Source organism: Aulonocara stuartgranti (assembly GCF_965226115.1).
Source record: "Aulonocara stuartgranti genome assembly, chromosome: 19".
NCBI lineage: Eukaryota > Metazoa > Chordata > Actinopteri > Cichliformes > Cichlidae > Aulonocara > Aulonocara stuartgranti.
Genome location: NC_138955.1, coordinates 18,907,714 through 18,919,652, shown reverse-complemented (window position 1 = coordinate 18,919,652; position 11,939 = coordinate 18,907,714). Strand labels below are relative to the sequence as shown.

The following is an 11,939-nucleotide window of genomic DNA, read 5'->3' as shown; positions in this document are numbered from 1 at the left end:
TAAAATCATTAATTAATGACTGCTAAAAATCAAAGACTGCATAAAAGATTATGAAACTGAACATGGCGAGAGCTGACAGGAACAACCAGCAGCTGCTGCAGCAGGTGGGTAGCTATCTGACACCCTGTAGGGCTCTTTTTACATTCCTTTACATTTATGTCTCATTTCCATTTCTTCTTCTTTCCTTCTCCACCCCTGTTCCCCATCTTCATCCACATGGGAGAAATGCTGTTCTCGGTTCTCCCTCTTTAACCGCTTCTTCTCTGTATCGAGTATTTACGGGCCCTCGTAAACATGTATTGATATTTAATGCTGCCCTCAGCAGGGCCAAAGTTAGAGGCCTGTTCCTCTCTGAGACAGGAAAAGCGAGACAAAGAATGATATCAATAACAAAGATGCTGTAAACCTACACTCACCCTCATGCTGCTGAGAGGCGACGCGGCCATATGACAGCGAGCTGGCGTGACAGCTGAGAAACAGACGTGTTGCTGTTAGTGGTGAGGGAGAAATCAGAGAGTGTACTTTCCCTTTCAAATAAATATAGGGCCCTAAAGCTGCAAGGTGTCTTTTCTGTGAGGAACTGGTATAGTACACCGACATGTTGCACTGATATATAAAAAAAAGTGAAGTTAAACCAAACTGCTCACTGTTTCTTTTCCTTTTTTGTGTCACACGGTCTGTTCCCCGCTTTCTTTAAGAACTTTATTTTTGTCTGATGTTGGATTCAACCTTCACTAAATAAAGGTTAGTTTAAAAAAATGCCACTCCATCTTAAAGTCTGCATTTGTGTCCACTGTCCACATGAGAAAATGTCCTAAAAATAAGCCAAAACATGAAGACACATGTTTCCAGAGGAATTCAAAAAGTAATTAGCAGCCATTTGCTGCTTGCTACGAAATGAACTTGAGCCATCAGCCCGAGCAGCTCTATAAAAGCAGAGGTTTTGGCAGTTTGCTGGTCTGGAGCATTCAGGTGAGTGTTAACACAACGCATCCCAGCTAATGGACCTCAAAGTCAGATTGTGCATTGCTCAGACAAACTGCAAAAAACAGAAAAAGACTGAACAAATATGGCTTATTTAAAAGGATTGGCAGAAGGAAGCCTGCTCTCTCTAAAAAGAACATGGCAGCATGGCTTAGGCTGCAAAATGTCATTTGGACAGATGAGACCATGAGGAAGTGTTTGGTCATCGTTTGCCAAATGTGAAGAAAACTAAACACAGCACATCGGCACACAGCTGTCAACATGGTGGTGGAGGGCTGATGATTTAGACTCAGGACCTGAGCACCTTGTAGTCATTGAGTTAACATTGTACTGCTCTGTATATTAAAGCATAAAAAAGCAAAGTAAGAGTAACTTTACTGCTAAAGGTGATTCTTTAAACTATTGAATCATGGGGTGTAATCAGCCTCTCACCATCCAGCGTCTACTTTCACTGTATGCCTCTCATTCAATTCTCTGTTTATTCATCAGCCATGTTGTTATTTAGATTCCTGATCTTATAGCTCACGATGGGCAGTAAAGTAATAAGGTTCTCATGGCATCTCATTCAATACTGACTCCTGTTCAGTCCTTATCAAAGAAAACCTGTTGTGTCTTCAATAGATGAAAAAAAAACGTTGAGACCCATTTACATGATTTCACGAGGACAATGACATCCACGCCAGAATATGAAACATCTCTATTCAGCGACAGCAGCACGACACGGTTCTCAGATCATCGAGACAGGTCAACAACGCCATCCCTTTTCATCCCGCTACTGGTTAAACAACAGGAGGTCCATAAACTGCAGGGTCACGGCCTGATTTTTAATCAGCAGAGCACAGATCATCATCGCCAAGCAGCGCAAGTCCTTCATATCATGTGTCTGCCAGTCAGCATGTGGACACAGTTACACATCAGACAGTGGAGTGGAAACTGTCCATGTTTCAGCCACTTTGGAAACGGCAGCAGATCTCCTCATCAGCATTCACAACCAGCCATATGTGAATTGAGGTTTAATGTCTGCTCCTAATCGCCCACCTGAGCCCTTGAGTGGGTTCTGGAGGGAATGTGTCTGTGTGTGCCGTGAAAGGAGGGAAGAGGCAGGGGGTAAAAAGAGTGACTGATGAGATCAAAATGATAGCCTGGGAGCATATGCCAGAATATTAAGCGGTCTAAGATACAATTTCTACACATAAACCTGGACCCAAGGATGTTTAACGTTATAGCAGCACAACTCCACTGGGCTCACAGTTTTTAATGTCCAGACGAGGCGTGTGCTCATTGAGTTAAATTGCAGTTATTCATGTCACCACATCAAGCTAAAAGCCAAAAGAAGTCAATTGTGTGTCACTAACTAGTCTGATGCCTTCAACAGAGCAATACTTACAAAACAGACACGCTTCATTCAGCTGACCTACAGAGGCTGTATAGCAACTACACACATGTGCACGCGCAGACACACAACGCACACTCACACCCCATTGATTGGCTCGTCAATCACTGGCCAATGAGGATAGCCAGTGGCCACCAACACTCAGGTTATTGTGTGCAGTGACCCTGAGGTCAGCGGTAAGTAGCTGAGGACTGAGACCCACACAAAAGGACGGCATCATGTACTCTCCGCATACAGTGGCGTTGCCGCCGGCAGCCTTATGAATAGACACATGGCAGGCCTATCCACAGATGGGATGGCGAGGAAGAGGGGGTGCGTGAGTGTGTTACCGTGGTGAGGGAGCACAAGCGGCGGTAACGCACTGAAACAATGGTGCTGATGAAAGGCAGGAGTCGTGCCTGGGCTTCGGGGAGGGAGATTATTGGGAAAGCAGGTCCCCAGTTTTATCAAGATGATAACGCAGAGATGAGGGGGATGGAGGGGGATGGAGGAGACAGGACGGGAGGGGGGGCGCAGACCGCTGACACAAAGCCACCCCCCATGCATCAGTGAGCGGCCAACTGTTCGAAAGTGTGACCAACACAATGGCAAACAGATACACTTTGTGAGCATCTGTATAGGCTTGTAAGCATGCGTGTGACTTTTTTGACTGATTGGAATGTATTTAAATGTTTTAAGCTCATTCGGACTACTTGAAGCCAATTCTCACGTTTACTTAATTTTATGTCCTTTTGAGCCATGACATGTTATCAAAGCTTAGAGGAACAAAAAGGAAAACATAATTAAGCTACCCAGGTTCAGTTTCACTTGTGGGGCTTGCTGCAGAAAAGTTTTCTGAGACACTAAATCATAATTTGAATTAATAAATATAATTTTTGGATCAACCCTTTAAAGCAGAAGGAACGTAGAGGTGCCTTCTGCTTTAAACAATCCATCCATTCGCTTATCCTTTTCAGGGTCGCGGGAGCCTATCCCAGCTGTCATAGTGCGAGAGGCAGGGTACACCCTGGACAGGTCGCCAGTCTGTCGCAGGGCCAACACACAGAGACAGACAACCATTCACACTCACATTCACACCTAGTGACACTTAATGGCAATTTGGATTACCCAATTAACCTATCCCCACAAGCTGCATGTCTTTGGACAGTGGGAGGAAGCCGGAGTACCCGAAGTGAACCCACACAAACACGGGGAGAACATGCAAACTCCACACAGAAAGACCCGGGCCTGATGTTGGAATTGAACTCAGGACCTTCTTGCTGTGCGGCAACAGTGCTAACCACCATGCCACCGTGCTGCCTGCTTTAAACAATAAAAAGTTTATTTATTTATTTGTTAAATCTGTTGTTTAGTTACCTTGTAAAGGACCATTTTTTTGGGAACCAGAAAGTTTTATGTATGTATGTATGTTAAAGTGAAAATGGGTGCAAAAAGGAAGACTTGCAGAAAGCTGTCACCCCCTCTTAAAGAATACCTTCTGCCTATTAAGCCTCACCTATATTTGCTGCACCACCTGGCCAGGTAATAAAATGTATTATTAAATAGAGAAATACACATTTGACCTGATTTCTGCAGCAGAAACATCAGCATATTTATCATAAATATTTACATTCACATATTACATAGAATGTAAACGCTTGCAGAAAATCCTAATGACACATGTCCAAGTCCCTCACTGCGAATCCTGAGACCTGTCAGCCTTAGTAATAAAAACAGACAAAACATTAAACCCAGTGCAATTACTTTATTTTTTATTCATGACTCTTAAAATAAATAAAATGTTGTTTGCAAGAGTTTTTAGGCCAAGACAGACAACAGTACAATCACTACTAGCTGCACAGATTAGTACAAATACACAGAACAAGTATACTATGTATATCAGATAAAGTGTAAAATACAAAAAATACAACCAAAAATCACCTTAAATAAATTCAGTGAGACCGGCTGCTTAAGATTTAACAGCTGATTCCCCGAGTCGAGGGCTGCACAGTTTTTCCAAATTCAGCATGAAATTTCAGGACAAACAGGAGGAAAGAGTCACTGGGTAAGATGGGAATACAGCAAAAATAGGCTGAATATAACAGAAACTGAATATTCAAAATTAGAAACAGAGTGGGTGATTCATAACTCTATAATCCCAAAATGAAATAAACTAATAACACACAGCATGCAGTGATCATAGGAGTTAAACCAACAGAAATTTTGTGATCAAAAGTGCTCTTGCACAGTGCAGTTCCTCTAGTGTGTTTACACCCCGACTGCAAGTTTCACAGTTTTGGAGATATCAACATCAATACAGAAATTCAGCCTTCTCTTTAAGAGAACGGAACCAGATGGCATGCGCCTTGAGGTGCTCGACACACCACAAATTTAATTTAAAAGACTCAGCAGCAGTCTCTCCTTTCATTGCTCGGTTTATCAACATGCTCCACAAATACTGCTATGAGCATTTTTAATGTGTTTCACTATTTTCCTCTTTCACCAGACGTCACCTACCAAAATATCGTTGTGGAGAAGGAAGCACCAAGAGGAACCCTAGGATCATGTTAAACACAAATATACAGGTACATTAGTAGAAAAGAGTAATAAAGGCAGCAATATAACCTAGAATGTAAAAATAAAACTACTGTGAGCCATCAAACTCCTGTTTACTAAAAAACAACAACAGCATTTTTCAATTTAAATGAATAATTTGTGGTTTCTACTCTGAAAAGTCAAAGGAGGTCCCCATCATTTGAGTCCCAGCAACCTGAAGGCTAACATCTGGACCCGATGCCTACAACTCCTGACGATGGTCTGCTCAGCAACCGGTTCTGCTCTGTCCCCTTTCACTCTCTCCCCCTCTCGCCTGTCTGTCCTCCCTCGGTGTCCCCCCAGGGTAATAGTGGGGTAATTTATGAAGTTCTAGCAGCATGGAGCAGGTCGGTGTATGGGACAGCCTGCTGACCGAGCTCCATTCAGCTCCAGAGGAGAGGGCCTGCACTCCTTTCATCCTGCTCATAATCAGCACCTCTCCCTCAGCCCGAATCCCCATCCTCACTCCTCTCGCCCTGCAGCCCTCCTCAGCATGCAATCCTTCATGGCCGCTTAAAGATGAAGGGGAAAGTTATTGGACTCTTTAGTGACTCATAAACATCCTAGGGGATTTTCATAGTGCCTTTGTGTCTTTGTGTTGCGGCCGAGATAATGCAATTGTTTCAGGCAGTGTAAATGAATAAATCACCGAGCAGTTTGTCCCAGCGGTGAGAGATAACAAAGGGCAGCACTCCCCGTTCTCAGAAACACTTGTCTGCCTGTTCAGTTACTTCATGAAACAACTTTATATCTCTCTGCACAGACACCGGTACTGAGAGGGAAATGTTTAGATCCACAGATGAATCAAAACAACCCGATTCCTCATATCAGCTTCTGCTGAACACTCGCCCCGCTGTGATCTCACAGTCCTGATGTGGAAGCAACACTGAGACAAACGGTGGAAACTAAAGGCAGCTGTATGTCCTCTACAGGCTCTCAAGCAGCAGATTAAACCCCAGTGTGTGTGTGTGTACAGAAGATCAAGCCACTGATCCTGTTGAACAATGACCAGCAGAGAGTGAAGGAAGCCTTATGGTACACAGCGCAGGTTTGCTCTCCAGCTTAGCGCTTTATTGAGCCATGATAGGCCCTAATCTTGCCTGATCCTCTGTCACTACAAGCATATGCCTGTGATAATGCCCTCATTTTCTGGTCACCTGAGCACTTTCACTGGAGTGCACCAGAAAGGGCAGCAGTGAGGGGGTCTCTAAAGCCTAAAAAAAGTCTGTTGCAGAGCTCAGAATTGGATGAAGGGCCCTGAAAGGTGGCACCCAGAGAAGAAAGTCAAACACTCTAGTGCAGGGTTAAAAATTGAAGGATTATGTGGACACATGAAGGGTGGCTACGCTTTCATTTGTAAAATGCAGAGATCCTTAAGTCTCTCTGTGTGGCCCGTTGCCTCTGTAAACACATGAATAAGAATAAGATTGAGGCCAAGAATGGGATTTATCGGGCTCATGCATAAAATAATGGAGTAAAAGGAGGACTGATTACACTCGTTACTTGGATAAAGTTCCTGTCGGTGATCCCGATATACATTCTGTACTTTTACTAATACACAGCTCCTGGTTTCAGCTCTATTCCACTGATGTGCTGTTCCTCATTCGTTTCATATAAGTGACATTCTCGCTAATCTAACTTCATGTATGGTTAATAAGTAGCTTGGCACATTTTCCTGTATTTATAGATAATTTATTAAGACTATTGATGACCCACTATAAATCCCTTTCTCCTTTCCTTGTGTGTAAAACACAATGAAAACTGTGGCACAGAACCAGCCATTGAAGGGCCTGAAAGACTGGAAAAAAAGAATGAAATCTGGAGCATTGTGTTCAACTCAGTTAATTAGGAACTGACCCAATTAGCAAAGGAGAGTCCAGCAGCCATGTTGGCTCCAAGCCTAACGATGGGAAAATCCATATGCTCCAAATATCTGGCCCATGCTGGCTCTCAAAGTTCCCCAATTATAATATCACTGAATGGTGGCCGAGCCAAAGCACCCTGCAGGGCCCCCCGACGGAGCTGTGGTGGGGGGGTATCGAGAGCCCTCTTGATTCTCGGTTCTAACTTTGTGTGGGTTTGTGAGTGTAAGGGATCACAAGCCCACTGACACGGAGACCAGCAATAGATTTACCAAAATCTGCACATATTTTAAAATTAGTGGTTCTTTAGATTCAAGCTCAAGTGAAGTTGTGTTTCCTCAGTGTGCCCCTGTAGGAAGAAGGAGAATTTAGGCACAGATTATTAGAAGCTAATAAGCACACTTACCTGGAAATGACTGATTCCACGTTGTCCGTTTACTATAAGGGACCTGACTTTATCAGATAAAGGAAGATGATCAGAAGAACCGCATCGTCAGAGAGAAACAGTCTGAATTTCTAACCTGATTACCTCAAGCCTGATGGGCTTAAACCTTTCAAACATTTTTGTGTGGTCTATTCTCAAATGGGGGGTACTTTAAATGATGCATATGAGTCATGCACAACTCTGGGGAAAAAATCCACTATAATAAGTAGAATAAAGAAAATTTAATAAACCACTTTGCAGTCAGCTTCCATAAAACCTCACCAACACAAAAAGCAGCAAACACAGTTAAGTTCACTGCCCGAGGGAGGCCAATTTTAAGATTATTAATAATAGACAAAAATCAAGAAAACTGTTTTTTGTGGTTGAAATGCTGCAGCAATTCAACCACAAAACAAAGCAAAGAAAATCTGTTTGAACACGAACACGACCTCCTCACTAATCCCTCACCGAGGAACATACGAGAAAAACCAGGTTAAATGAAAGTGCAAGGTCGTCTTGGCATCGCTGCATGATCACAAAAACGTGCGTATTTAGTCGTATTAAACATTGGAAATGTAGCTTTAATAAATCAAATACTGATGGTGCAGTGCTGTGCTGCAGCCCTTTACATGGGCCTTTTTTCTATTCATACAAAAACCCCACTAATGCAAAAACAATCTTACACACACACACGCACACAAACACTCCTTCATACACCAAGTTGTTTTTTGCACAATGCTCAGTCTGTTGCACAACCCACTGTCATTGTTGCACTTTTCTGTCTGGTGTCTTAGTTTTGGGGGGTTTTTGCAATTTTTGCATTTTGCACTTTATGTAGTCCTGTGTTTGCTGGTCTGTTATATGCTATATGTATCACCATGGTCTTGCACATTGTCTCGTTTCACTGTGTACTGTACCACTGCACATGACAATAAAGCAACTTGACTTGGAATTCAAATATATTTATATTATTCAAAACTCTTCTGAGAACCTCAACTGGATTTTAACTGCCCTCACATTAGTTATCTGAGAACAGTTAGAAGTTTTTGATGAGGACAATGTGGTTGACTCTGTAATTAGTTTGACTTAAAAATATTCTTGTAAAAGAAGAGATGTGATTTTGCACTGCTTTCAAAAGACTATTTAATGGTTGGAACAATTCAATGGGACTCTCGCACACTCTCTTGCTGACTGCTGAAATATTTATTAAACCATACTTTGGTCTGTCATCTCATCAGATAATCAGAGGACTGGTGAGATCAGTCTAACTTTGCTCGCATATGCATCAGCAGTGGCATTAGCAGGATATCAAAAGACTCAACATGAGAGCATTAAGCAAGAACAAAAACAAATTTAAAAGCAAAGAGCATGAGATATATGTCATAAATGTTGCACTAGGTTCATACTACAGCGAGTAAAAGATTTAGATTCATCAAAAGATTCATCCTGCTGTTTACAACGCAGAGAAAGGCAAATATTTTCTTAGCCGAGCAACCAGATGAACACAAAAATCCAGACCTGATGCCTGTGAAATGAACACAATATACTTTTCTATGATGGCTTTTCAGTTGTTGTGCTCCAGGCAAGAATCAATGCAACGAATCAATTCACAAAACTGCTGTTTTTGCCACCCTTAGAAAAGCGTTATGTTCTCAAAGTCCCGGCCCTCCAGCACTGCTTCACTTGGTGCTTTGCTTGGCACAAGGAAGGCAGGAAATTCCTGAGCTGCGTGGTGAAAGCCAGCCTCTGAACACCACGTGGAGAACTCTGCTTGGTCACAGCGCCACAACATTAAAGCAGCAGATATATGTTGGATGCGAAGCCTGGAAGGAATTTTAATGCCATAAATTTAAACGAGGAAGAACGTTTTCCTTGTGTTCCTGATAGCTAGCAAGATAAAGTAAAAAAACAAAGAACAATAGGTGCCAGTAGCTTTATGGTTGAATTATAGGGAGACAATGCTGCGCCCACTCATTTAGTATCTTTTTAACTACCTCCCCCTGGACTGAAAGACCCCCTTCCAGTGATAGTGATGTGATTTCACAGACTGTTTGGGAAACCAAGTCAAATTTATCTGACCCTTTTTGTTTTGAGCTTCTGGTTGAATTGTATCTAGTCTGCCATTAACGCTGCCCTTTACATGTTTAAGAGCCTCATATGGTGCCTCATACCTTCCTCCAAAGTATCTCATGGATACCATATGTAAATAAGGCCTTAAAGGCATCATCTATCTGGTGTTATGGAAGGGGGCAATAAAAACGGTGGCCTGCTCACTTTCACTTTAACATTACTTTCAAGTAAAGTAAACATGTTTTTACAGCTGAGGAAGAAACTTTTGCAGATTATAGAGGTAAATTAATACGAGAAGAATTTTAAAATTTGAGATAATAAAGTCATAAATTTATGTTTATTCATCTTTTTTTCTTGGATTTTTTCTATTATTATTAAATCACCTCTCCCTTGTTCCAGGATTACTTTAAAATCTGTGCTGAAACATAAAAAAATATGCAAATACTGCCAGTTTTTAATTAAAGTTTTAACAGAGCTCTGGTTAACTCAGCCTTACACAACATGGGATCATACCTCTGTTTGGTTAACGTGCAGGGGGGTTCATCAGCAAGTGGGAGAATTAATGTGGTTGCGGGGAGGTGGACTGGGGGGCGCAGGAAGGAGTTGTTAAGAGAGGGGGGTAAAAGTGTGTCCCTTCTGCAATTGGCTGGGGCCATAAGTGTCTCATTATGCGGTGTATTGTTCCTTTGTTGTGTCGGTGGTATAAATACACCCCAGCAGGCCCATGGGGTGACAGTTTAGACACACTCACTCCTGGGGAGAGGCTGAGCATCAGGCCGAACAGCACAAACTCAGGGAAAAGTGAGGCTGTACAAAAACTGCAGGGAACTAAGAGAGTTTGGAAACCTACAGTTCAGGTCCTAAGCTCAAGCTGTCACGATTTAAGAGTTTTGGGGGTTTTTTTGGATCCTTGTTTTTGTTCCTGAATTTTCTCCCTCAGCTGAAATGGATTCCGATGCTGGCTCCACCTGCAGTCGCTCCTCGTCTCCAGACCTGGTGGTGGATGACTCTGCAGGGAGCTTCTTCTCCAATAAGATGTTCCAGAAGTACTGCCACGAGAACAGAGCAGACAGTGAGGCTGGCCAAGGCAGGACGGACTGCTGTAGCGTGGGCGGTAAGAGCAAATCCAGATCTGAGCTCAGCAAGGAAGAGATGCAAGATCAGAGGCTGAAAGTTAACAGTCGAGAAAGGAAGAGGATGCATGATCTGAACCAGGCGATGGATGGCCTCAGAGAGGTCATGCCATACGCACATGGACCCTCGGTCCGCAAGCTGTCAAAGATTTCCACCTTGCTCTTGGCTCGCAATTACATCCTCATGCTTTCCAGCTCTTTGGAGGAGATGAAGAAACTGGTTGGGGACGTTTATGGTGGCAATGCCGCCGTCCAGAGCCGCACAGCTCCCCATCCCACCATTACCCCTGCGGCCACGACCGCCCACCTCCCTCTGCATCCTCTGGCCCAGTCCCTTCACTCTCTGGTGGGCAGCACACCTTCAGCTCTTCAGCATCACTCATCTTCTGCCTCCTCAGCCCCAGCTCCACACTCCCCTCCATCAGCCGGCTTCCTGGGCTTTCACGCTCCAGTCCAGAGCCTCCTGAAGGACCCTCTCCACCTGAGCAGCTCCTACAGACACTTCCCCGGCATGCCGTGCCCTTGCTCACTCTGCCAGCCTCTGCCCACCACTACCTCCACATTACACAGCCTGTCTATGAGCAAGTGAGCAGGTCTCTCTTAAAATAGACTGTCCGGACCACAAACAGGAGACTGATGAAAAAAAAATTTATAAAATGATGGCTGGGGCAAAACCTTGTACATACTGTATATACACATATAGCTATCTTTTGGGATACAAACTGCTGCTATTTTTTTTATTAATTGCCTCTTTTTCTTTTCTTCTTTTTTTTTTTTACAGAAGTATTCTAAATGTTCTGGGGATTTTTTTTCATCAGAGTAGCTTATGTGAAATAAGTGGTGATGAAACACTGTCAAAATGGAACTGTTGTGTCTGACTGGCACAAATGCTATTTTCCTAAATTAAAATGTTGTTTTGATAATAACTACTTCTGGGCGTCTTCTTTTAAATGTGCAGTTGATTTTTAGTTTGTGAAAAATGTCTCTTCTTTCTCAGCGTCACTATTTTGGAAACGTTCTGGACATGTACAAATACACAGTAATATCACAGCAATACTACAAGGGCATTTATTGGTGCTTTAAAGGACAAACTTAGAAGTGCTAAAGCTGACATTCAGGAAAAAAGGTTGTCATTTGTTGCTAACCAGTTTCAGACAGCCTAACCTCTGAAGAGCTAAAAAGGGACAGAAGGGCGAGACAATACACCAGAACAGAAGCTGAATGTGGTGTTCTTGAGCCTGGGGACCATCCATCTTCACCTCAACAGGGTGTAGGAGATGAAAGGACGACACAGGCGCCGGGAAGGCGCGTCACTTTTGTCTGACGCAGGCAAGGGACATAGCCATGTCCTCAGCTCTAGGCCAGCCATTTGTCACTGTCTCATAAGAACATGGATATAGGAACACAAAGGGCAGATTTTAAGCAAAGGACATAATGGAGTCTATATTAAAAAAAAAACAGGTCATTTTAATTCATACAGGATGAATATTTCTATCAGC

The 11,939-nt window shown here is 43.0% G+C and overlaps 1 protein-coding gene across 1 annotated transcript; it reads left to right on the top strand.

Annotated features, from left to right (window-relative positions):
- Positions 1-10,252: 10,252 nt before the first annotated feature.
- Positions 10,253-11,029, top strand: olig4 (oligodendrocyte transcription factor 4; the record flags this gene model as incomplete). Its single annotated transcript, XM_082517006.1, has 1 exon — positions 10,253-11,029. The coding sequence occupies one exon, from the start codon at positions 10,253-10,255 to the stop codon at positions 11,027-11,029; it is 777 nt and encodes a 258-aa protein (XP_082373132.1).
- Positions 11,030-11,939: the final 910 nt, after the last annotated feature.